Source organism: Saimiri boliviensis, chromosome 3, assembly GCF_048565385.1.
Source record: "Saimiri boliviensis isolate mSaiBol1 chromosome 3, mSaiBol1.pri, whole genome shotgun sequence".
In the NCBI taxonomy this organism is placed as follows: domain Eukaryota; kingdom Metazoa; phylum Chordata; class Mammalia; order Primates; family Cebidae; genus Saimiri; species Saimiri boliviensis.
This window is the reverse complement of record NC_133451.1, coordinates 3,460,361-3,487,738: the sequence shown is the minus strand read 5'-3', so window position 1 is coordinate 3,487,738 and position 27,378 is coordinate 3,460,361. Positions and strand designations below refer to the sequence as shown.

General features: G+C 60.4%; 1 protein-coding gene across 3 annotated transcripts in view; it reads right to left on the bottom strand.

The window, feature by feature from the left end:
- Window positions 1-20,612, bottom strand: part of DOK7 (docking protein 7) — a 41,377-nt gene extending 20,765 nt beyond the window's left edge. Inside the window, exons 1-4 of one of the 3 annotated variants that reach the window (XM_039468529.2) lie at window positions 20,489-20,612; window positions 20,367-20,412; window positions 9,542-9,772; window positions 6,527-6,716 (exon numbers count right to left, since the gene is read on the bottom strand). In XM_039468529.2, coding sequence (XP_039324463.1) covers window positions 6,527-6,716; window positions 9,542-9,772; window positions 20,367-20,412; window positions 20,489-20,542 — 521 coding nt within the window. In that variant the 5' untranslated portion in view covers window positions 20,543-20,612. Of the gene's footprint in view, window positions 1-6,515; window positions 6,717-9,541; window positions 9,773-20,366; window positions 20,413-20,488 lie in introns of those variants that run through there. The other 2 variants (XM_039468530.2, XM_074395814.1) reach the window with 2 other exon arrangements.
- Between the last annotated feature and the right edge of the window lie 6,766 nt (window positions 20,613-27,378).

Sequence of the window (27,378 nt, the reverse complement as noted above, 5' to 3'; positions counted from 1 at the left end):
GCACACAGGCATGCACACATGCAGGCATGGACACACACATGCATGCAGGCACACACACAAACACGCACGAGCACACACATACACATGCACACACACGCACAAGCACATCCGCACACACATACTTCAAAATGCCTTAGGGGTGCAGCAGCCCCAGCACTGACCCCAAAGCTTACAGAGCAGAGTGTGGCAGTGTCAGCTAAAGACAGGGTCACCACGTCCCTGGGCTCCACCCGGAGCAGCGGGCTGGTTACACCTTCCCCAGAGAGAACACGTTGCTCCACCTGAAAGGCCCCGCAGAGACCGCTCCACCATGACCTGCCTTCCTCCCTCTGCCACCAGCCCGGGCACAGCCTGCACAGGCCTGGGCTGTACTTTTCTCTGCATCTCCCGAAGGGCCTGTCAAGGGTCCTGCTGCCAGCCTGTCCAGGGTGTCCTGAATGTCTCAGCCCCCAACAGGGAGGCATGGGGCCCCCTCCGCGTCCCCACAGGCACACAGTGCTGCTTCAGGAGGGCAGAGGAGGGGTGAGAGCTGACCCCCACTCCCAGGCTCCAGGCCCCCCTCGGCCCAAGACCCACCAGGTGGGGCCACTCCCAAGTGCACAAGAGGCTGCCAAGCTGCTCCGGAGCAGGGACAGCTGGGGGGCAAGAGGGGGCTCCCTGGGGGGCAGGAAGGGGGTTCCTAGGGGGCAGGGGTGCCGGGGGTGGGAGGCGGGGCCCTGGGGGCAGGAGGGCTGAGGGTCTTGTTATCGAGACTTGTCAGTCCTGCCCAGGGAGGCTTGTGGGGACAGTGGGGACGAGGCCGGGAGCCTGGCCGCATTTGACACACACAGCAGGTTCCCTCAGCGTCCTGTAGAAGGGACTCAGGGTCCCCACGATGCAGATGAAGAAGCAGAGCTCAGGGAGATACGAGCCCCAGCCGGGGACTGCGAAAGGCGCAGGTCAGCCCTGCGGTACCCCGGAAATCCTGGCGCTCAGACTCAGGTCCAGGAACTCACATCCTTGTGTCTGGAGGCGTGGGATGAGGCTCCCTGTGTGACTGGTCCCCCGTTTCTGAGGCCACGCAGCCCTGGGCTGCTTTTCTGCCCAGGAGACAGACTGGAGTGAATGTGCCCCGGGAGGAGGTGTGGTGGGGCTGCCCGCGGCCGGCCAGCGTGGAGCATCGCAGCTGCTCCTGCCCCTGGACACCGCCTTGCTGCTTGCCCTGCCAAGAGCGGTGGGGGGGAGGGGGCGCGGGCAGAAGGCCTGGCATCTGGAGCCACGAGGGAGGAAAGGAAGGGGGCAGCATCTGGGACCCCCTCCCTCAGACCCCAGGTTCAGCCTCGGGCAGTGTGTAGTGCAGGAGCAGCCATGGCTGGGCCATGTCACAGCCACAGAGCACTGGCCTCAGGAACAGCAGGGCAGGCAGATGGCTTCCTGCCTCCGTTTCCTCCCCTGTAAAATGGGGATGGCAGGACACCTCATGGCAGGGGCCAGGCAATGCACTAAGACAGCTGAGCGCTGAGACTCATGAGGGATCCCCGAAAGGCCGGCTCCCAGGAGCTGCCACGGCCAGCCTGGGCCCCCACGAAGTAGGCCACAGAGGAACTCGGCCCAGTGGAAACTTCCAGGCAGGGGAAAGAAAGAAACGACAGACGTCTCGGAAGTGTGATAGGTGGCCCTAGACCCAGAGGAGACTTGAGTCCGCAGAGCGGATGAAACGTGGGGTCCACTTGTGGAGGCCAGCAGGGTCAGGACCCCAGTTCCTGGATGCCCCTCCCCTCGTCACCAAGAAGGGGCCTTTGTGCTGGATGCTGCCGCCTGGACGCTGGCCACAGCCACCGCACCCCCAGGGGCACAGCTCTAGAAGGCACTCCTCCTGGGCCGCCCCTCCTCCCCTTGTCAATCACCACCTGGTTAACATTCCTGGAATCCACAGGGTCGTCCCCCCCCACCCACCAACCAGGCAGCTGCCGCCTGGGTCAGCCTCACCCTCTGCCATCTGGACCACAACCAGAACCTTCTCTGGCCCCTGTCAGCCTATTCCTCCACGCCAGACTGCACCGTGGGGTCGACATTAGCATATGAAACACTCCCCTGCTCAAACACCTTCAATGGCTCTCTGCTACTTCAAAACAGTGGCGGTCCAATGAGCCAGCTCTTTGCAACCCAGCCGTGCCTCCTCTTCCTCCTCCACCCTCATGCCTCCCATCCCCACCCAACGGGGTTCCTACACATGCCTTTCGGGCAACCCATTCGTGCTCAAAGATGTCTTCTGACAGCTCAGCTAACTCCTATTCACCCTGCAGAAGCCGCAGGAAGCTCACTCCTCTAGAGGGCTTCCCTCAATGCTCCAGCCTGGGGTCTGTGCCCCTCCTGGTTCCCCCACACCCTCTAAGGACTGAAAATGCCTCATTCCGACTCATGCGGGCTCTGAGGCCTGGCCATCTGATCCCTAGGCCCAGCGCCAGGCCAGGAGAACCCACGGAAGGCACGCCCTGCTGTCCCAGCTCAGGGACCAGCTCCGGGGCTGCCACCCGCACGGTCCAGGGTGCAGTGGCCAACGGCGGCTGGCAGGGGGCGCTCCAGAGCTGGGCAGACGCAGCGAGAGCCTCCTGTTGGGGTTTTCATTCTTTACTTTTTTTTTTTTTTTTTTTTTGAGTTGGAGTCTGGCTCCGTTGCCCTGGCTGGAGTGCAGTGACGGGATCTCGGCTCACTGCCACCTCTGACTCCCAGGTTCAAGCGATTCTCCCACCTCAGCCTCTGGAGTTGCTGGGATTACAGGCACCTGCCACCACACCAGGCTAATTTTTGTACTTTTAACAGAGACGGGATTTCACCTTGTTGGCCAAGCTGCTCTTGAACTCCTGACCTCAGGTGACCCGCCCGCCTCAGCCTCCCTAAGTGCTGGGATTACAGGAGTGAGCCGCCACACCCAGACACATCATTTACTCATTTTTAAAAGTCAAAATGGTTTTAAAACGCTCCCTGTGGCCCCCAGAGCCTGGGTGAAGAGGCAGATGTGGTCCCTGGACTGGAAGCAGCTGGAGAGAACGGGTAAGGGGGGAAAGGGGCACCTCCAGAAGCTTCCATTCGCCCTCCAGGCCCAGCTCAAGCATCCCCTACCCCTCCAAAGCCTTCCCTTCCCGGACTCCAAGTGGGCTCAGCCCCTCCGGGGCTCACCCTCTGTGCTGCAGGCTGAGCCTGTCCAGGGTGAGTGCCCCTCTCTCCTTCGCCCTCCACCACGCACCGTCAGTCCCTGTGGGCGGGGCCCAGTCACTCGCCAGTGTGTGAGGCTGGAGCCCACAGCCCCGAGCTGTCCACAGACTGTTGCCTGCCAATGTGCCAAATGCACTCAGGCCAAGCTCCCATAGTCCACACTACAGGCCCATGACCAACAGAGACCCAGGGAACTGGGCCACACTGGGGACCCAGGTCACTGTCACCAAGCCACCTACTGTCCCATTCTGAACAGGCAGCTGTCCACAGAGAGACCCCCTGCCCTCAGGGCCACGCCCAGCCAGGCCTTTCTCCACTCAACCCCCACCAGGGCACCGGGGATGTGCAGCCATGCCCAGCATCTCAGGATGAGTGAAGCATCGCCTTGGGCCAGGGTGACCCTCTCTGCTATCTGCAGAGCTGGCTGTGGTGGGGCCAACTGAGATGGTTCTGGGGACCGGGGGCCAGGCTGGGACCTATCCTTGGGGAGGGAGGGAGTGTAAATTTCCTACACTCAGGACCTTCCAGGCCCACAACTCCAGCCCCGCTGCAACCTCCAGACGGAAAGTGACGAGGCCCACAGACTCATTGGGATCCAGATTCTGGATCTTTCTCCATCCTGGTGTCCCCAGTTGTGGGCCAAATGGTGGCCTAGAAAATGTGTTTCCATTCCAGGACCTGTGAACGGGGGTCTCTGTGATGGAACTGAGGCTCTCGGGATGAGGTCATCTCGGGTCATCCAGGTGGCCCTAAGTCCAGGGACTGCAAGAGACGGAAGAGGAGGCACAGGCTGAAGCCAGCAGGCATAGAGCCGAGCAGCACAGCCAAGCCCCGAGGCCACCGGGGCCACCAGTGGCTGGAAGGGGAGGGAAGGACCCTCCCCTGGGCCCTCCCCGAGAGCCTGTGGAGGAAGGCGATCCTGCAGACCCCAGCCTCCAGGCTGCAGAAGGAATCCACTCTGGACGCTCAGCCCTCTCCTGGGGGTCATCTGCTACAGAAGCCCCAGGAAGCTGATGCCGCCGCCCCTGGACCACAGAGCTGCCGCTCCCTCCCGCGGGAGGCCCAGGCTGCCCACACGTGCCACAGACGCCTGGACCCTCCCGCCACACAGCCCGCACTCAGGTCTGCATCGAGAACTAAGATCCAGCTTAAACCAGCCAGGGTTGGGGCCACGCCTGTCTCCAGGAGGACGGAGCCCAGCAGGGCCTGCCGGGGGGAAGGGAGGGGCGGCTGGGTCAAGCCTTCCAGCCTGGCCTCCAGAACCCACCTGCCCTACGGGGTGTGTGGCCGTCGGTAACAAAATTCCCAGAGCCCTTCCTCTCTCAGCCCAGGGTCCCACAGGGGACGAGAACATTCAGCACTGAGCTGCAGAGGCGGGTTCCTCAGGGCTAGCCCCCGTTTTCGGGTTCTGTGGGGACAATCCAGTTTGTGGGTTTGTTCGGTAAGCCCCCGTTTTCCGGTTCTGCGGGGCCAGCCCGGTTTGTGGGTTTGTGGACGGGGCTGCTCTAGCACCTTGCCCTGGAGAGGCAGCAGACGCCCTACGAGAGCCCACCCTGGCTTTCGGGCAGCCCAGGAAGACGTCACAGCAGCCTCGCCCTGGAGAGAAGCACGGTGGCCAAGGGGCCACCCACAGTCCGGCAGACATGTGCACCTCCAAGGCCTCCGTGGAAAAACACCCCCTAACTCCATTCCATGATGGCCCAGACAAAATAAACAGGTCTCCAAGGAAACGGGTCCTCCTGCCCTGCCCCGGCTTAGAGGGTAAGCGCAAGGTGCCATCCCAGCCAGCTACCTGCCCACGCCAAGGAGTTCCACAGACAGAGAGGAGGGTACGGGTCCCCATCCTGCAGGGACCCCCAAACCTAGCACACCACAGACGAGACAGGTTGCCTGTGCCAGGACTAGAGACTGCAGCTCCTGCTTCCCACGAGACAGAGGACAGCCACCCTAGGCTTCACTCCTGAAGCCCCCGTGCTGAACCTCCGCCGGGCGGCCCGTCCAGCAGATGGGACCTTGACAGGTGTCCTCGCTCTCCTGGGAACCACCCTCTCTGAACCAGCCCACAGCTGTCATGGGCAGCGGCCCTGCCCATCCACAGTGGCTCACAAACCCCGGAGCAGTCTATGCCCTTTGGATTCTGGCTGTGGCCCTGCCAGCCCCAGGGGCCGAGTCTCCAGGCCAGCTCCACCCTGAGAGCCCCCTGCAGCTGGCTGCACACCGCCTGCCTCGGTGGAGCCTGAGCCTTGCGCCCTGCCCCCCTTCAGAGTCAGATGTCACCTCCTCAAAGGCCCGAGGAGGGCTGGCTCCTGCAGCAAGCCCTGCTGGATTTGTTCCCAGCGCCCAGCGCAGAAGGTGGCAGCAGGCAGCTCCCAGGTGGGTTTGTGCCTGCTCCCCAGATGGCCTTTGCAGGACAAGGGCACAGGTGGCCAGCATGGCCGTATCCTTGCCTGCGTTTGCTCTAGCCAGACACATCCCGGAGCCCCCGGAGCCCCGGCCAGCGTGAGCCTCGTGCAGTTCCCCGGCCCTCTCAGCCCCACGCCAGGCCTCTAGGAGGCCCCTCTGCCCCCCTCCAGCCCAGCAGATGAACAGCTGCCCCTCCAGAGAGAAGAGAGGAGGCGTCACGCCCTCCAAGGGACCGCAAGTCCACAGGCCGGCCTGGCGTGTCTGCACCCAACACGGGAGAAAGTGGGCGGGGTCGCTGGAGCACCCCAACTCCTGCGGCACTCTGGAGATGGCCAGGCGCCTTCCTGCTCCCATTCCCCTCGCCCCCCTGGCCGTGGTGGGCTGCCGGCCGGGCGCTGTCAGGCCGTCCCTCACGCAGAGCATTCAGGTCACCCCCACCCATGGCCTGGCCACCTCACTGGGGACATGGGGGCAGCTCTGGGCCGCCCGCAGGCCGGGTGGCTGGCAGGTCCACAAGGAATTCTTGGTCCAGGGACACATCTCCGTGGGCGCTCACGCAGGAGCTCACTCTGCGCTGAATGCATTTCTTCTTTGTTTTTTGCTCTTCGTGAGATCTGGCCACGCGCGGCCCTGAGGCTCTGTGACCCCGGGCTCCCCCTGCTCCCGCAGCCCTCCCCCTCCAGTGAGCAAGAGCAGAGGCAGCCGAGGCCCAGCCTCAACGCTCTACGCTGAGGTTCCTGCGGCAGAGGACCTCAGACAGCGAGTGTGGGAAGACGCTGTCCCCGCGCCGGGGCGTTCTGAAAATGCCGGCAGGCCAGCCTGCACCTGGGGTCTGCCAGCCGGATGCCAGCAGCTCTCAGGGGAAGTGGGGCGTGCCCGAGCCGCCGCTGCCCAGGGCCCCACGCACCCGTACTTACAGTACCCACACCTGGTCCCGCCTTCAAAGATGAATCCATTTGGCACGGCCCCGTAGCGCCGGAGGTCAGACAGCTTCCACTGTCCCGTGACAGCCGGCGGGATGTCCCTGGCCAAGGCGAGGACGTCATTGCAGAGGTGCAGGGTGGCTGGGCCGCTCTCCAGCTTGGTGCCCGGAGCCACCGTCACATGGAACCTGTGCACTGTGGGTGGGCGGGGCAAGAGGGCATCACGGAGGAGGCAGCAGGAGCAGCAGCCAGGCTGGGGGGCGGGGGTAGGGGCCAGGGGCCAGGCGGGGGTGGGGCAGGGCCCAGACCGCGGTGGGCAGGAGCAGGGACCAAATGGGGGTAGGCGGGGGACCAGGGTCGGGCAGGGGCAGCCGCCCAGGGGTCAACCAGGAGCCAGCGACGGCAGAAGGAGCAAATGGCAGTCCTCACAGCTGCACTGGCCTCCTCCCCATCCCATCCTGCCAGGAACTATCTTTGCTCAGGGGCAAGCAAGTCCCAGAGAGGCCTGCAGAGGGGCCTGACCCTGGACTCTACCTCCCTCCCCCAAAACAACCTGGGAGGTGCAGGCGAGGGTAGGGCTGGTGAGTGCCCTGGCTGGGTTCCTGCTCATGGCACCTCCTCCCCAGGAAGCTTCCCTCTGCCTGGGGCAGCTGCATGGCCCCGTCACAGAAGGGGAAACCAAGGCTCAGGGAGCCCCAGCCTCCAGCTAGGATATGGAGAGTCTGGGTCTGCATCACAACCACAGCCTGGCCACGGGACCCTCAGGACACCGCGGTCCTCTCTCCATCCAGGCGGCCGTTGGCCCAGTCCCTGGACACCCCCATGGTCCTGCCCACTGCCTCTGCCCAGCCCCTGAAAGCCCCGGAGAGGACAGTGTCCTGAGCGGCGACCCCCTCCCCTCTCTCCCAGGTCAGCACCCAGACGGACAGCAGCCTCCCCAGCAGGGGCCCCACAGGCTCCATGTCAACCTCCAGAGCAAAAGGGACCCCGTTCCCATCCCAGCCCCCCTCCTCTGCCTCCGCTGCAGCCGTGGGCACCTCCTTGTCAGGCCGTGTTCCGTGGAGATGAAGCTGTGCCATGGCCCTGCCCCAGCAGAGGAAGGAAGCAGAGCCATGCCGCTCAGTCGGGCTGGACTGAAGGACCTCCCAGCGGGAGACCTTTCTGGAAAGCCGCAGGTCTTCCCTCCTAATGTCTCCTGCCCCTGTACCCTCCTGCAGAGCCCGCCGGCTGCACCTTCTCCCACTAAGCCCCCCGCTTCTCTTCCCTCAGTGGGGCAGGAGGGGCTGCTGCCCTGGGGCCGAGGCTGGGGGAGGGGCACTCACCTCCAAGGCCGGAGACCTCAGCTGTTGAGGGCCCCGGGTTTTAATCAATAGTTTACAAAGTAGAGTCATGCAGAGACCACACTGATCAAACAGCAAGCTTTTTTGTTTGCTTTTTTTGAGACAGGGTCTCACCCTGTCGCCCAGGCTGGAGGGCAGTGGCGCAACCTCAGGTCACTGCAACCTCCACCTCTCAGCTCTTTCTGACTTTTTTCTTTTGAGATGGCGTCTCGCTCTGTCACCCAGGCTGGAGTGTAATGACATCGTGATCTCGGCTCACTGCAACCTCCACTTCCCAGGTTCAAGCGATTCTCCTGCCTCAGCCTCCCAAGTAGCTGGGATTACAGGCCCCTGCCACCATGCCCAGCTAATTTTTTTTTTTTTTTTTTTTTTTTGAGACGGAGTTTCGCTCTTGTTACCCAGGCTGGAGTGCAATGGCACGATCTCGGCTCACCGCAACCTCCGCCTCCTGGGTTCAGGCAATTCTCCTGCCTCAGCCTCCTGAGTAGCTGGGATTACAGGCACGCGCCACCATGCCCAGATGATTTTTTGTATTTTTAGTAGAGACGGGGTTTCACTATGTTGACCAGGATGGTCTCGATCTCTTGACCTCGTGATCCACCCACCTCGGCCTCCCAAAGTGCTGGGATTACAGGCGTGAGCCACCATGCCCGGCCCAGCTAATGTTTGTGTTTTTAGTAGAGACGGGTTTCACCATGTTGGTCAGGCTGGTCTTGAACTCCTGACCTCAGATGATTTGCCCGCCTTGACCTCCCGAAGCGCTGAGGTTGCAGGCGTCAGCCACCATGCCCAGCCATCATTTTTGTATTTTTAGTAGAGACGGGGTTTCACCATGTTGCCCAGGCTGGTCTGTATCTGCTGGACTCAGGGGATCCACCCACCTCAGCCTCCCAAAGTGCCAGGATTACACGTGCGAGCCACAGCACCTGGCCTAAAATGGCGAGCATTTAAAGCGAGGCAGTGTCGGTGCTGGGATTATGGGGCGGACGCCTCAGTGCAGGGTCAGGACTCCACTTGGTTGACATTTTACTGTTTTGCTCACTACGGGTGTTTGGCATTGATTTTGGTCTCTCAGGAGACGCAGGGTTATGCTTGCTCTGCCACTGAATGCCCAGGGGCCCAGCACCACCCACCTCTGCTCACAGCGCCAGGGCAGCTCAGCCCAGAGGCCCCCACGCACCTATCTGAAGCCCTTGCAGGGCTGGGACTAAGGTTTCAGCTCTTCCAGGGCCAGCTCCCCCCGACAGCACTCCCTGCCCCGCTCCCTCCCTCCGTCCAGCCCCTCCCCTGCCTCTGCTCTTAACATGGGGAAGCTGGGGTGGGATGGCCCAGCCTGGGGCTCTCCTTCCTACCCAGGCTCTGGGCTCCACCGTCCAGTGTGGGAAGCAAAGGGCAGGGCTTTGGGAGGCCACACCCCTCCAGAGGCCACCATCCAGTGGTAACTAATGGTCAGGCCAGGGAACTCTAAAGACACCACAGCCCAGCAGACTCCCGTCCCAAACCCTCTTGGGCACCCCCAGGCTAGAGCTCAGTCTACTCTAAGGCGTCCACGAATGTCCCATCATCCTGCAGCGGTCCCTGGAGCCGCTTCCACTTCTGTGGCCCACGTTGGTGAGGGGCCCCAGGATAGAGCAGGGAGCCCTCCTTCCCCCGCCACCTGGCCCAGGCCCCATCACTCACCCTCGCCGAGCGCATAGCGGATCCGGGCGTCCCAGGCACACATGGCCTCGTGGCTGTCGAAGCCCAGCATGACGGCCTGGGACAGGCAGACGATGGCCAGCGTGTGGGCCAGGCCCTCGTAGGGCAGGCCGGGCTCCAGCCCGCAGATGTCCTCCAGCGTCAGGCTGCTCCGCTCCCGCAGGCCCTTGGCGCGTTCTGACTTGTCCTTGTAGGCCAGCATCAGCAGGCAGTCTGCAGGGAGCGTGGCTGTCAGGGATGCCAGCCAGCACTGCCCGCCCGAGTCCTCGGCATCCCCAGGGAGGCCGTGACAGTGCAGGGACCTGGGCTGGGGGCATGACCCTAAGCAAGCCACTCAGCCATGCCCAGGCCTCATCTGGCATACAAAACAGGACGATGCCCTCCCCCAGCCATGCCCAGGCCTTATCTCCTGGCATACAAAACAGGGCAATACCCTTCCCCAGCCATGCCCACGCCTCGTCTCTTGGCATACAAAATGGGGCGATCCTTTCCCCCCAGCCATGCCCAGGCTTTGTCTCCTGGCATAGAAAATGGGATGATCCCCTCCCACTTTGAGACCCACAGGCCACCAGGGCAGATATGGCCCCAGAACATTCATGGCTGTGCCCGGTCCCCTACGCTGGCTCCCTTGACTGGGTTCTGGACCCTCACCAGCAGATACGCCCTGCCTCAGGTCCTAGAGCCCCCGGGCCACAGTGAGGGCTGAGGAGCTGTGGCCAGAGGCTCGGGGGCCCAGCGTGGGACCTGCCCCATGGCTGTGGCCTCCTGCCCTGTCCCTGCCACCCTGCCAGCCACACGTGTGCCAGCTCCCTGCCACCTCTGGACCCTCTGCCCCTCCTGCTTCCTTTAGTTCCAGGGTGTGGCTGAGCTACAATCCCAGAAAATGGGGTGGTTGAGGGGCCTTGGGTCCCATCCCCATTCACCCGCCACTGCCCCGCACGGCAGGCCCTGGCGTCTTCCTCAGCTGCTGGGGACCTGCCTGCATTCTGCCTCCTGGGCCCTCCAGGGTCACTCAGTTCCCCGTCCCCACCCCCACGTTCCCATTTTCAAATGTCACTGTCACTACAAGCAACCAGTGGATACCATCCACTCTGCCGGGTGCAGCTCAAACCCATCACAGCACAGCCCCCGTGTGGCCTTGGGAGAAGCACCTGGGCCTGGGACACACCTGTGAATGGCAGGCCCTGCAGGGCTGCCCGAGAGCAGGGGACGGCGCAGGAAGACTCCCCGCCCTCCCGGCACCAGTCCAGGCTTGACGGCCAGGCCGCCTCCCACCTAGGCCCCCGCAGCTGGGGACCCGGCTTCAGTGAGGAGTAGGTTCTGGGACTTCATGCAAACACTCCAAATCCCTGTGCACGCACAGGAGGGGCTGGGGGAGAATGTCCCCAAAGAGGATTGCAGAATGACGTGTCCATCTGACGCTCTGAAAAACCCATGTGAGAACCAAAACCCCAGATGAACTTGACTCAGGCACTCATTTTTGCAGTGGAGTCCAGAGCAGACACGGTGCTTAGCTTCCCTCCCGTGCCATGTCCACGCCAGGGTGGCAACCCGCGGAGCCGGGGGGCCTGTGTGACCTCGGGGCCAGCGACCAGCAAGCTCCCTCTGCAAGGGGCCAGAGGGCAGGCGGTGCAGCTTTGGGGACCACGCGGGCTCCGTGGCCACCACTCGGTGTCGCCACCCTGGCTGTGTGAAGGCAGCCTCAGACCCCGTGAGCACCATGGAGCTCACAAAAGCCAGGCGCGGTGTGGGCTCGGGGCCGGGGAATTCATTTCCCATCAGAGAATCTGTTGGCAGGGCCTGACACATTTACAGCTAGGAAAAAGCTGGGCATTCCCAATTCGAGAAAGAAGCCCCTCGCCCCGCTCCCACAGGGCTCCGCCTGCCCAGCCGAGGCTTTCCAGACCCTGTCCTGGTCCCCTCTGGAAATTCCGATGCAGGAAGCGAGACGCCTGGCCCAGAAAGGGAACTCGGACACAGCGGCGTAGCCGGAACTCGCCGTAGCAGCTCTGCGGCTGCTCCTCCACCTGGTGGCACCCAGTCCCTGCCATGCCCCCGCCTGCAGCTCCTTTGTCCAACAAGCTACATACCCAGTAATCCGGTCAGGACTCGGGGCACAGGCTTGCCTGTGAAGAGTCCGGCATCACCTTTTCGGCTTTGCGGGGCTTCGTCTCCGTCTGATACTTAGCTGAAAGCAGCCGCAGACGGCGTGTGCGGGAATGGCCCGGAGCCAGTCACACTGTATTTACGAAAGCAGGTGCCGGCAGGGTTTGGCCCAGAGACCACAGTGGGTGACTCCTGGCCGACGGCTGAATTTGCCACGACAGCTTCTCACACGGTCCTCATGCCAGTGACACAAGCCAGCCAGGCCCACCCGGGACATCCTGCAGGTGGCAGGACCCATGCTGACCCCACACTCAACCCTCAGACCTTTCTCTGATTCACAGAAGTCCCCCCTGGGCCTGTCTGATTTTTCTGGAGACACACCCTGCATCTTGAGAACACCTGAGAATCCAGGAGCGCTTACATGCAGGGGGCTGAGTCTCTGCACACGTAATCAGGGTCAGGATCCTGGACTATCTGGTGGGCCCTGAACCCAGCAGCAAGTGTCCGTGTGAGAGACAGAACAGGAGGAGCAGACACAGGCAAGACGGTCACCTGAATGGGATGGAGGCAGGGAATGGAGCTCTGCGGCCACAGCCAAGGGACACCTGTGACCGGCAGGAGCTGGAGAGGCAGGAAGGAGCCTCTCTGGGAACCTCGGAGGGAGCGTGGTCCTCCTCAGTGCTTAGCAAGGGTCACACACTGTCCCTTGCTGAGGAAGCGCCATCGGCCCCGCCCACCCACCTCCAGCTGCTTTGCACCCTGGGCCTTGGAAGGCTTTTGCAGGACCTGGAGGGACCTGGGGGCTCTGGCAGGCAGCACAGGGCTGGGTGGAGGACACCGGGTCATGATGGTGAAAGGAGACAAACGAGGAGGCACCAGGAGAGGCCAACCAAGGCATGGAGACCCACAGGGAGCAAGCAGGCACACATGCACCCTCATACATGCACACACACACACACACAGGCACATGCACCCTCATACATGCACACACAGTCACACACACCCTCACACATGCACACACACACAGGCACATGCACCCTCATACATGCACACACACATAGGCACATATACATGCACACACACAGGCAAACACTCATACATGCACACACACAGTAACACACACCCTCATACATGCACACACAGGCACACACACCCTCATACCTGCACACACACACAGAGGAACATGCATCCTCATACATGCACACACAGGCACACACACACCCTCATACATGCACACACAGGCACATGCACCCTCATACATGCACACACACAGGCACACACACCCTCATACATGCACACATGGGCACACACACCCTCATACATGCACACACATGCACAGGCACATGCACACTCATATATGCATGCACACAGGCAAGCACACCCTCATACATGCACACACACAGGCACACACTCATACATGCACACACACAGCCACACATACCCTCATACATGCATACAGAGGCACATGCACACTCATACATGCACACGCACAGACACACCCTCATATATGCACACGCACCCTCATACATACACACAGGCACATGCACACATACATGCACACACAGGCACACGCACACCCTCATACATGCACACTCACAGGCACATGCACACTACCTGCACACATGCACCCTCATATGTGCACACACAGACACATGCACGCTCATACATGCACACACAGGCACACCCCCCATGCATGCACACTCACACATACAGGCACACACCCTCATACATGCACACTCACACACAGGCACATGCACACTCATACACAGAGGCACATGCACCCCTCATACATGCACACACAGACACACACATCCTTATACATGCACACTTACACAGGCACACATACATTCACACAGGCACACGCACCCTCATACATGAACACACAGGCACACACACCCTCATACATGCACACTCACACACAGGCACACACATGCAAACACACAGGCACACACATGCACATTCACACAGGCACACACATGCACACACACAGGCACATATACATGCACACACACTCAGACACGCACACACTCATGCACACTCAGGCACACACATGCAATGCACACATATATGCACACACAGGCACACACACAGGCGCACACACTCATACATGCACACCCACACTTACACAAAGACACACATACATACATGCACACAGGCACACATTCACACATGCACACTCATTCACAGACATGCACACTCATGCACACACAGGCGCACACACTCATACATGCACACCCACACTTACACAAAGACACACATACATACATGCACACAGGCACACATTCACACATGCACACTCATTCACAGACATGCACACTCATGCACACATACATGCACACACAGACACGCACACTCATACAGACAGGCACACACACTCAGGCACACTCAGGCACACATCCATCCACACACAGACATGCACACACATACATGCACACACAGGCACACATCCACACACACACACACACACTTAGAGGCACATATACATGCACACATATATACACAGACATGTGCACACATACATACGCATACACTCACATGCACAATCAGGCACACACATCCATGCACACTCACAGGCACACATGCACAGTCAGGCACACATACACACACATGCACACATACATGCGCACATACACAGGCACTCATACATGCACACACACAGGCATACACTGGCAGACACAGATGCACACATACACACAGATACACACATCCATGCACACTCACACAGGCACACATACATCCATGCACACACACACAGGCACACATACATGCAGACTCACAGTCATACATCCACACAGACATGCACACATACTCATACATGCACACACACAGGCACACAAACATCTACACTCACACACAGACATGCACAGAGACATGTATACACATACATGCACACTCACACAGGCATACAACATCCATACTCACAGACATGCACACATGCACACGGACAACCACACGTAAATGCACACACAGGCACACACATTCATACATGCACACAAACTCATACATGCACACATAGGAACATACTCATACATGCACAGACACGCACACACACAGACATGCATACTCACACAGACACATACATCCACACTCACAGGCACACACACAGGCACACACACACACATATCCACACTCACACTGGCACACACATCCACACTCTCACACAGGCACACACATACATGCACACACACATGCACACACAGACATGCACACAGAGGCACACATACATGCACACACACAGGCACACACATATACATGCACATACTCAGACACACAATCATGCATCACACACAGACACACACACTCATACATGCACATACACAGGCACATGCACATTCACACACACAGGCACACACTCATACACGCACACACAGAGAGGTGCAGACACACACTTATACAAGCACACACTGAGAAAGGCACACACTGATGTACCCCCATGCAGACACAGGTACTCATAACACTTGCGCAGAGAGACACATGCACACAGGCATTCAAGCTCACACAGACACATGCACTCACACACACGTGCACACACAGACACACTCCCACACACAGCCCCCGGCTCAGCCCACACCTGCTCTCTAGCAGCTCCTGCCCTACTTGGAGCAGCAAGTAGGGCCGGTGGTTCCCAGAACTGGGGCACAGCTGTTTGCAGGGGATGCAGGTGTGGGGCAGATGCATCAGGCAGGTGGCAGCCGTGGCAGAGTCCTGCTGGCCCTTTCAGGGTGCCGAGAGACCCCGGCTGGGCCCCGGGAGCCCCCTCACACTCTCTTTCTTCCCAGCCTCACCTGGTCCTTGAAGGCCCTCTACTCAGCTCATTCTGCAAATGCCAACTGCACTTGAACTCTATGAGCAGCTCAAAACCCAGGAAACAAAGCCCGGCTCTGGTGGAGCTAACTCCAAGATAGGAAGATGGTCAGGCACACAAAAGACCCGCAAGCAGGCACACACACAGACACACACACAGACACACACAGGCACACACACAGACACACACACAGGCACACACACACACACACACACACACACCCCAATGGGCAAGGAAAATGCTCCATAGACAACCCGAACAGGTGACCCAAGGACAGTGGGCAGGGGACTCCCTGCACATGGGGGGCTCTCCCCGGAGGGAGCTGACTGACTCCTGAGTGAGAGAAGGACCTGATCCAGCATCCCCACAGGGAAAAGCATTGTGTTAGAGGGAACAGCCAGTGCAAAGGCCCAGAGACAGGGCAGCTTGGACTCTTCAGAGACTGAAGGGCCAGGTCACGCAAGAAGGATGGGACAGTAGTCCAAGGTATAGGCAGGTTGGGACCCGTGGGCCTGGGGATCAGAAGAAAGAGCTTTGTTCCAAGGCCCCAGGGGCACTAAAGAGCTTGGAGCACAGGGGGCCTGGCCTGGCTTGGATGTCACAGCCCACCTTGGCTACTGTGTGATGGGATGCAGGGCGGCAGCAGAAGCCACAGCGGCTCCTGCATCTGTCCAGGAGGCTCCCTGCAGGCTGGGGCGGGGCTGCAGCAAAGGGCACCGGGAGGCCGGGGCAGCCACGGTGCCGACCTGGACGTCAAGCCCCGGCCCCCCACAGTGCATGATCACCTGCCATGCCCAGCCCCCCAGGCTAGAGGGGATGTCTGGGGGGTGGGTGTGGGATGAGGGCAACCAGAAATCCGGGATGAGCCCTGGGTATGGGTGCTGGAGGGATGCCTGGGGACCCTTCTGGGGTGGGGGCTGGGGTCGGGGGTCTTTCCTGGACTCGAGAGGCTGCGAAGCCACCAGACCCCGGGCGGCAATGCACACAGGCAGCTGGAGGCAGGCGTCTGGAGATGTAAAAATAACCGTGGAGTCATGAGCACACGGAAGGCCTCACAGCCAGGGGAGAGCCGGGGAGGGCGGCGGGGAGGGGGAGGAGGGGAGGCACAGGGAAGACGGAGCCAGCAGGCCAGCAGGCGAGGTGGCCCAGGGAAGGCGGGGGCGCCTGCGGGCAGGGGGCGCAGTGGGGGGTCCACGCCCACACGGACCATGATGGGAATCCACAGAATCAGCTGTGGGACAGCGCCCGTGGAGGTCACAGTGACCTTGTGGCAGTGCCCTTAGCCGGGCAGGCAGCAGCAGCCTGAGGGGACCCTGCTGGGGGTGCAGCAGCCTGGAGCCACCCCCGAAGCTGGGCAGGGGCGAGGTCGGGGGCCACCGACCAGGCCGGCCTGCTGGAGCCTCCTTGGCCAGGCCACAGCCAGGACACAGGGGACCAGGGTCCAGTGCCTAGCCCCAGCAAGGAAGCACGTGAGGGCGAGTCTGCCCAGCACAGGTGTCGGGGCTGTTGTCTGTGCCCCCAGAGCACAGACATCAACAGGGCAGCCCAGGACGACGCTCCAGATGCCAGGGCTGGGCCCTCATGCCCACCTCTCCATCGCCCTCACAAGACCCCTGTCGGTGGCTGGGGACGAGGGCAGGGGCCGCTCAGGTCACCACGCCCACATGTGGAGCTGAGAGCCGAACCCCTACCATTCCCTGTCCTGATTCAGCGCTGTGGGAAGCTCGCTCTGTTCTCAACGTTTCCATGGGGAGAGAAGAACCAGGCCAGTGCCCACGCCCGGTCCTCCGTCCGGAGCTGGGATGTCAGCCCCAGCCCCTTAGGGAAGGAGGCAGAGACAGGAAATCCACCACCAGGAGGCCCGCTCAGGAAGGACCGGCCCACGTTCCATCCCAGCCCCTCGTTAGCAGAGCTGCCCACTGCGGAGGGCAGTGCCCCAGCACAGCACCAGCCTTGGGGCAGCTCCCAGGTTCACGGGCACCTGCCAGGCGGCACCTGGCACTGCACTGTCTCCGTGACCATATGATGGGGTCCCTCCTGCAGGCCGGGCTCTGTCCCTCCAAGCCACCTTTGAGGGCAATGCAGTCATGGGGGACCCCTGCCCTCCAGAAACTCAGCTTTCGAACCAAGAGCAGGGACGGGGGAGACTAAGCAGACGCCAGCAGTCAGGGTGGGAGCAGGCGTGGAACTTCTGGCCAGCTGTGGGGGCAAGGCTCGGACTGGCGGAGGAAGAGGGCTGTGCCCAGCAGACCGCGTCTTGGGCCGGATCCCTTAGGTTTCAGCGCCTGGGCTTCCCCGCCCATGACAACTCCAAGAGCCTGCCAGCTCCAGGACTCGGGCCTCTCCTGTGACTCATCTGAGCTGGATGAAGCCCCCAGGGCAGCCCAGGTGGGAAGCAGATCCCTCCAAGTGTCTGGCGGATGAACGCTCCCCCCGCCACCCCAGCCGCCGCACCAGGGAGGAAGCAGAGAGGGGCTGGGCCAGGCGCCGGTGTGCGGGTCCCCAGCAGCGAGCCCTGGCCACCACCGGACAGACTGCCCTCGTCTCCCGGGGCCCTGCCTGGAGCGGGCATGCAGAGATGCCTTCCACAGCCAGGACGAGGTGGAGACCCGGAGGAACACTTCCCACTGCAGGGCACCCTACCGCCCCACCCGAGGCCGACGGCCCCACTCCACTGGCTACACCGGGCACTGGGGCCGGGCGCACTTTCATAAAAGGTGTTTCCTTTAATGCAGAGGCTCCTGCTCAAGGATCTTCAGTGGCTCCCATTTACCCATAGGACAAGGTCCCTGACACAATGATGATGGAACCATGATCCCACCAGCGCAGTTCCCGAATCACAGGTGGAAAAAAAAAAGGGTGTTTCCTTTCATTCCTAACCACACTTTGCCACGAGAGAAGGATGTGCTCATCATGGAGGAAAGCGCACAGAGGTGCGGGTGCCAGTGGAAAAGCTTCCTTCCCTTCCCGGAAGGAAGTCACCAGGGCTAACCAGAAGAATCCTGCGTTTCTGACAAGGAAGCAGAGGGACCCTTCCTCTCTCCCTCACACTGGGGGCACGGGGCTCTGCTGTTCGTCCAGGGCTGGAGCTGCTCCCCCCACGCCAGGCCCATCCACGAGGGAGGTGGTCTCCAGCGCTGAGGGGAACGTGGCCAGGTGAAGGCAAAGGGGGCGGCGTCCAGGGAGGCTCGTGGTGGGCCAGGGCGAAGAGCCTAGAGGAGGTGCCAGGCTGGCCTGGTCGAGGTGGGGAGGTGGGCGTGAGAACTCTGCCCTGTCCGGTCGCCTCATCTCACTGACCTCCCGGCCACCCCACAGGATGTCACTTTCAGCCCCGGCTGCTGGAGTGACCAACAGAAAGCAGGTGTCCAAAGCGATGGGTCCCAAGACAGGGAGCCGGTGGGTGCTGGGGACACCTGGCTGCAAGGCTGGGACGGGACATCCACCCAGAGGGGACAGGGCACCTTCCACCTTCCACGTCACCCCCCATGGCAGCCCACACCCAGCTCCAGCCTCCCCAGCCTGCAGATCTCAACTGCGCAAGGGGACGGGGTAACCCAGCTGACACTCGGGAGCCTCCACGTTCACCTGCAGACTCACAGTGTCCTGCCCGGGACACAGGCAGACTCCCTTCCCTCCACTCACACTCACCAGGCCCCAGGAACACACCCTCTTGAGGCTGGCCAGCCCTGCCTCCTGGGACACTCTGATCCAGAAAGAAAAGCCTCCAAGAGGGATAAAGACCTCTCCCTCTCTGTTCCTCTTGGGGGCAGCTGTCCCAGGTGCCTTCCTGGGCTGGGGCCTCTCTGGAGGGTCTGCACCGGCCCCAGCCCAGCACCACCCACCAAGCCTCACCCGCGCCCCCCCAGCCCCAGCCCAGCCACGGCTGACCAAAGCCTCTGGTCCACCCCTGCCTGGCCGCTCACTCTGCCCGGACCCCAACCCTTCCTATACCAGGTCCCCCGCAGCCCCAGGGGACAGACACCTTCCCAAGCTCTGACGGTGCCCCCACAGCTCCAGACAAGAGGTCTGGGCACAGAGAGCTGAGTGGAGAAGTGACTGGGGTGCGGCACAGACCCTGCGAGGGGAGGCGGAGGCCAGGCAGGAAGCTGTTTCCCCAGAGCCTGCAGAGGGGACCCAGGAGGCCCCGCCCCACACCCTCCCTGGAAGCCACGACATGCGTGCTGGAGGACGCCCTGGCAGCCCCGTGGCGTGCAGCCCCCCACACCCGCAGGCCAGCATCCCACCCAGACCGGGGCCTGGCTGGCTCCGTCGCACCTGTCCCCTGGAGCAGCTGCAGGCCCAGCTCAGCCCTCCCTGCAGGCCCAGCGCTGCAGGCGGCCAGGACTGCCAAACCTGGGGGCTCCTCACTGGCCCTCACCAAGCTGGGGTGCTGGCTCAGGGTGAGGAATGCGGGGGACCCATGTCTCCTCCCGGAGGGCTCTTCCCCCAGCAATGGGGAAGTCACCGAGCCCCTACCCAGCGGCAGCCCAGCCTCTGCTCTGCCTGGGATGGACTCGAGGTCAGCAGCCACCCACACAGCACCCCTGGAGGCTGGCTCTGGGGCCCTGCTCCGAGCGTCCCCACAAGCACAGCTCAACCCTCAGGCACGTGGGGCTTCGCTTCTGGGGTGCCCCTTGCTGCTCTGCTGGGGAGCTCAGAGTGGGTCCCCTCCGCCTCCAGGGCTGCCAGGCAGCCCCTCGGGCCTCAGTCTGCCCTTCTGGAAGGAGGGTTCTCTGGGGCCCCCACCTGCGCTCCCAGGGGTACCGGGTCTGGTCCGCGCGGGGCTCTGGTTTCCCGGCGGGGTGACGGCAGCCGCTATTTCGGGTGAGCTGGCATCACCGCCCCGGGTCACCAGGCCCCCACGCCCCTCGTCCCCCACCCGCCCGCCCGGCTCACCTGCCACGGGCGACGGCTTGCGCAGCACCAGCCACCTACTCTTCCACTGCGGGGACAGGGGGGAGCGTGAGCCGCCGCCCGCGCCCGCGCCCCCCACCCCCGCGCCCCCGACGCGCCCCGACCTTCTTGCCGTCCCGCAGCTTGACCTGGCCCTCCACCAGCGCCGCCTCGGTCATCTTCTGTCATGGTTCCGCGCCGCTGCGCTCACCCCGGCGCCCCAGCCCAGGGTCACTTTCAAAATAGCTCCGGGGCCCTGGGCTGGGCCAGGAGGGCGGGCCCGCGGGCGGGGCGGCGACACCGGCGGCTCCAGGGCCGGCGCGGGCGGGTGGGGCTCCTTCTCCTCGGATCGCGGGCAGCTCCCCCACCCCCACGGGCCCCCTGGCCCCACTGTCCCGCTGGGGCCACCTGAGCCGCCCCCCTCTGCAGCAAACGCACCATCTGGGCTCACTCAGACAGCGCCTGGGCGTGGGGCGGGGGGAGGGTGAGGCAGGGGCTTCTTTTTCAAAAAGCAAAGAAAACGAAATCGGCCGGCTCTGGGTAGTGCTCCCAACTTTGAAGTTGGTCTTCAAGCAGTCTGGCTTCCCAGACGGGCATCTGCCCTCCACCCACTACCCCAGGGGTCACCAGACACCCTGACAACAGACTGGCCACAGGCAGCCTAGGCCTAGGACGCCCCACTTCCCCAGGCTTCCCCCACACGGAGGTGACCCATCCAGGGGCAGGTGGTAGGGGTGGGGTGCCCCTGGCAGCCTCTGCCTCTTCCTCCATTCCTGTCCCCACTGAAAGGCGAGACCTTTGCCGCAGGGACCCCAGTGCAGGTGGGCGGGTACAGGACCCACTGTGCCATCTCGGTCGGTGCCCCAGGTCTGCACGTCTTCTGCCCCACATCCAGGCAAGAGCGGGACCTGCTGAGGCCAGCCTGGCTCCGACAGGCAGAGGAGCTGCCCGCTTTGTAAAGGACCCGCCGCAGCCCTCCCAGCCCGGGGGTCTCTGCGTTTTCGGACTCCCCTCCATGACCCTGTGGCTCCAGTCCAGATGTCCAGAAGCTCTGGCCTGGGCATTAGATGCCACACTCAGGTTCTTCTGGGGAGAGGCCATGTGCTTTGGGGGACCTGGCAGGTCCTCGCCTTGGGTGTCAGCCCCATCTGAGGGACGGTCTCCAACACCCTGGGGTCAGGGACACCCAGCAGATACAGGAACAGCATCGGGGAGGGGTGATGGCACCCCAGAAAATAAGCTCCTGGACAGGCAGGGCAAGTCCACATGCCCTGCCCCAGACCCCATCCTCACAGGGCTGCTGGTTCTGGGGGGAGAAGAGGGAGAGGGTGGACAGTGTCCCGTGAGGGAACACCCATCTTCCTTGCTTTCATCTCATCCAGACCCGAGGCTGGGCTCCGTCTGCCCCGTACTGAGGAGGAGACGGAATCAGGGCAGCGTGAGGCCTCACAGCCAGCACTGAGCCACATCGGCTGACCTTAGGGCAGAGGCGGCAGGAGCCCTGGGCACCTCTCGCCACTGCCCCTGGGATCGGAGAGGCAGGTTTCAGGTGGGCCACAGGGGTTGGCTTTGATGCTGCGGAGATGTCTTCCCTGGGCCTCATGCAAGGCTGGGGACACCAGGCCCAGAAAACAGCTTTTGCACCCCCTACCCACCCCCACAGTCACCTGCATGGCCCCCAGCCGCCTTCCGCAGAACAGTTGCTGAGCCACAGTGCCCCATTCATGCTCCCCACACATCCCAGGCCCCTGAGGGGCTGGCCAGGACAGCCGGCGCGGAGGCGGGGGCGGTTGAGGCTGTAGCCACAGACACATCCGCTGCCCTGGGCGCCTGGCACTTGTCCATCCCTGCAGGGAGGGGCAGAGCCCCGCTGCATTCCCGAGTGCTGGCCCCGGCCCAGGCTCCTGCCACGCCTGGCAGCTGCACCTGCTCCCACATGGCCTGGAGCACGCAGACAACTCCGTTCCCTGCTCCACGCCACCCCAGGGCTGCCAAAAGGTGCGGAAAGCTTCCTGCAGGAGGAGAAGGTAGCCTGGCTACCACTCCCAGACTGGCCCAGAGCTCTGTGACCCTGGGCAAGCTCCTGCCCCGCTCTGTGCCTCAGACAGTTCCCCCAGAAGTCACAGCCAGGGTGACTGGTTACAAATGGACAAGTAGGCTAGCCGCCGAGCAGGAAGGGGCTGATTGGAAGCACGTCAGGCCTCCAAGAACCAAGGGAGAGCTGGTGGGCAGAGAAAGCAGAGTCACATCCTGAGGCAGGAGGATACTGCAGCCCAGCCCCCCAGCACAGCTGGGCTCCATGCAAGGGGCAGGGCCACCACCTTCAAAGGAGGCCACCATCTCAGGTCACAGCTGCACCCCTGGCTGACCAGAACCCCCCCTGCGGCTGCCATGCTGCCGCTGGCCGGGGACGCGGCCACCTCTGCCTGACCCCATGGTCATGGCGCATTGCCACATGCCAGTGGCTCTGCAGACAAGGGACCTGCCCCTCAACAGCCACACCAACTTTGGCCACCATGGGATCCTACTGGTCTCAGCTTCCTCTTTTGCCCTGACATTGTGATGAGCCCCCGAATGAGATGATGTCCATGAGCATCTTTCAAAATGATCCCGGGTTTTCCAAGCAAAAAGGGATGATGGGGACCAGAAGTGGGCTGCTATGTCTCACGTCTCCAAGTGGCCCAGTGTGCGGGAGAGAAACACATCAGCTGACTGTGGCAGTGCTGTACCCTGTGGTCACCACATCTGTTCACACATCCACCCCCTCCACCCCCCCACACACACATATCATGTGCCACCCCCTCCCCCCCACACACACACACAAACATATCAGGTAAGGCTGTATGAGTGAGTTCTGGCCAGGAGGGCATGGGCGAAAGGGGTGACCAACACTTCTAGCCAGCCCATAGGATGCCTAACATAGTTTGGCTGTGTCCCCACCCAAATCCCATCTTGAATTGTATCAATACTAATAGCTCCCATAATCCCCAAGTGGTGGGAGGTAATGGAATCATGGGGATGGGGTTTTCCTGTGCTATTCTCATGATTGTGAATCAGTCTCATGAATCTGATGGCTTTATGAAGGGCAGCTCCCCTGCACACGCTCTCTTGCCTGCCGCCATGTAAGATGTGCCTTTTCTCCTCCTTCACCACCGCCATTTCCCTTTGCCTTTAGCTATCACCTCTGAAGGTCATTCTTTTTCCCAGTGGAGCCACCCAAACCTTCATTCCTGGGGGGTCTGGTCATCTACAGTCCTGCCTGGATTGGGCTGCCGTAGGTCCCACTGCCTTAATCACAGAGCACGGTAATGCTGAGGCGCCCTAAGGGATCTCCTGTCTTCCATGCATACTCTTCCCCACCTCCCTTGTGGGGTAGTAGACTGATTTCATCTTAATAGTCTGGGTCAATCACCCCGGCCAACACTGTAACCCCCTACTTAGCCTGTTGACTTAAAGGTAGGAGGAGCCCAAAGTGTCCATGTGGAAATCTTAACTTCCAGCTTAATGCAATCATTGTGTCTCCTGGTGGCAGCGTTCCTCCCTCTGGAACGAAGACCTCTAGGCCAACAGAACGTAATGTCATGAGAACAGGAAGCAAAAGTTTTGCCAGTGGATCACTAGGGGTGATGGTGAGTGGTGCCACTTCCACTTCCACCCTTTGATTCCTGGACCCATGAATCCAGGGTATGGGAGAAACAGTAGCATATATTGGATGCTGATTCAGAGTATACATGGTCTTCTGGAGAACTCTGCTCCAGCCCTGAAAAGTACTATCACCTAGTTGTCATTGTAATTGTGACTTCTAAAGGCCATTCCACCATTCTATCCAGCTGCTTCAGGATGCTGGGGAACATGGTAAGCGCAGTGAATTCCAGGAGCGTGAGCCTACTGCCGCACTCCTCTAGCTGTGAAATGAGCACCTTGGTCAGAGGCAATGCTGTGTGGAACACCATGACGGTGGATGAGGCGTTCCGTGAGTCCACGGATGGTAGTCTTTGCAGAAGCACTGGGTGCAGGATAGGCAAACCCATAACCAGAGTAAGTGTCTAGTCCAGTGAGGACAAACCTCTGCCCTGTCCATGATGGAAGAGGTCCAGTATAATCCACCTGCCACCAGGTCGCTGGCTGATCACCCTGAGGAACAGTGCCATACTGAGGGCTCAGCGCTGGTCTCTGCTGCTGGCAAATCGGGCACTCAGCGGTGGCCGTAGTCAGGTCAGCCTTGGTGAGTGAAGTCCATGTTGCTGAGCCCATGTGTAACCTCCATCCCTGCCATCATGGCCACTTTGTTTATGGGCCCACTGGGCAATGACAGAGGAGGCTGGGGAGAGAGGCTGAGTGGTGTCCACAGAACAGATCATCCTACCCACTTGATTATTAAAATCCTCCTCTGCTGAGGTCACCCATTGGTGAGCACCCACATAAGATACAAACACCTTCACAGTTTTTACCACTCAGAAAGGTCCATCTGCACATCTCTGCCCCAGATTTCTTTGTCACCAATTTTCCAATCAGGCTTCTTCCAAGTCCCTGACCATCCAGCCAAATCATTGTCTACAGCCCATGAGTCAGTGTGTAATCGCACATCTGGCCATTTCTCCTTCCATGCAAAGTGCACAGCCAGGTGCACTGCTCCAAGGCCTGCCCACCAGGAAGATTTCCCTTCACCGCTGTCCCTCAGGGCTGTCCTAGAAAGGGGCTGTGGTGCTGCAGCTGTCCACTTTCGGGTGATGCCTGCGTATCGTGCAGAACCATCTGTGAACCAGGCCCTAGTCTTCTCTTCCTCTGTCAACTGATCACAGGGACCTCCTCATGAGGCTGTCAGTGCAGGCTGGGGGAGAGAAGGCAGGTGGCAGAAGTGGAGACTATGGGCCTTTGAGCCACTTCCTCATGTGACTTACTTGTGCCTTCAGGACCGGCTGGAGCCTGATCACGTATAGACCACTTCCATCTGATGACGGAACGCTGCTGTGCACAACCCACTTTATGGCTGGATGGGTCAGAAAGCACTCAGTTCGTGACATGCAGTTCAGGTCGCATGGTGACTTGATGACCTAGAGTCAGACGTTCAGTTTCCACCAGAGCCCAGTAACAGGCCAAGAGAGTACTTATCTGCAGAAGACGGTAGGGCCTTGCTCCAAAACCCTAGAGGCCTCTGCTGTGATTCTCCTGTGGGGGCTGCCAAAGGGCTCCACACAGCATCCCTGTCTGCACTGACACCTCAGGCACCATTGGATCTGTTGGGTCACGGGGCCCGAGTGGCAGGGCAGCCTGCACAGCAGCCGGGGTCTGGTGCAGAATCTTCTCCTGTGCTGGACCCCACTCAAAACTGGCAGCCCTTCCAGTCACTCGATAAATGTGCCAGAGTAACACAAATGAGGAACGCGTTGCCTCCAAAATCTGAACAGGTCCACTAGGCATAGTGCTTCCTTCTTGGTTGTGGGAGGGGGGCGAAATGCAGCAACTTCCTTCACCTTAGAAGGAGTATCTTAAGAGGCTCCACAACACTGGACCCCTAGAAATTTTACTGAGGTAGAAGGTCCCTGAATTTTAATCGGATTCATTTCCCATCCTCTGGCACACCAGTGTCTCACCAATAAGTCCAGTGTGTTTCCCATAGTGTCATCAATGTACTAGACCAGTGTGATATCTTGTGGAAGAGAAAATCAATCAAGATTTCTCTGAACAAGATTCTGACACAAAACCAGAGAGTTTATATACTGTCCCTGAGGTAGGGCAGTAAATGTATATTGCTGGCCTTGCCAGCCTCTGCTGGGCCCTCTGGACATGCATGGAGAAAAAGGCATTTGCCAAGTCAATGGCTGCATACCAGGTACCAGGAGATGTGTTCATTTGCTCAACCAATGAAAGCACACCTGGTACAGCAGCTGCAACTGGAGTTACTACTTGGTTAAGCTTACGATAATCTACTGTCAATCCAAGACCCATCTGTCTTCTGCACAGGCCAAATAGGAGAGTTGAGTGGGGATGTGGTGGGAATCACCACTCCTTCGTCTTTCAAGTCACAGGGAGAGGATGTTGCCACTACTGGGGATGGGGAAGCTGTTTCTTCTGGCAGAAAAGTTTCATCAGTTTACAAGCTCCCTATCCCCAGCTTCATCAGCATCCTCCCACATGTCCCCATTTCAAGTTGCAGAGCCCATCCTGTTCCAATCAATGCTCTCACTTTAACAGTAGACACCTGCAGGCTGTGCATGCACCTTTCAGTGCAGGTCAGCCACCTGCATGATAAGAGCTTGTGTCTATTTTCCCCCAATTTCAGCTCTTTCTCTACTGGAGATAAGACTCTCACTCAGGGCAGTCTTAGCAGATTTGAGGCTCAGAATCTGCTTCTGAAGCCAGGAGTCAGAATCTCTGAGTTAATCATTTATTTTCACCACTTTGCCCACTGAACTTAGGAGAAACCACCAGCTTCATTATGCTCCTTGGTTTTCCACGTGTGGTCAAAGGTGTTATGTAGAGTCACTGAACTCCTTGCCTCTCGAGAGCGGTGAATCAGGAGTGTCAAACACATTTTTTTGCGTAACTCTCCTAACAGTTTCTCCCAAGGACCATCAGTGTTCTCCATACTATTAAAAGTAGAGTCCTTAGCACTTTGGGGCCTAATCACATTAAGCAGCCAACTCCAGAAACCTGAAACTGACAAAAGAACTCCCTCCCTAATATTCTGTTCCTCTAGAACCGCTCCTGGAACCGACATCTGTGTTAGTCAGGGTTCTCTGGAGGGACAGAACTAATGGGATATATACATATATGGGAGTTTACTAAGAACCAACTCACAATCACAAGGTCCCACAATAGGCCGTCTGCAAGCTGAGGAGCAAAGAAAGCCAGTCTAAATCCCAGAACTGAAGCACTTGGGAGTCCAACATGAGAGGCAGGAAGTATCCAGCACGGGAGGAGGACAGAGGCTGGGAGGCCAGGCCAGTGTCTCTTCTCACGATTTTCTGCCTACTTATATTCTAGCCACACTGGCAGCTAATGAGATGGCGCC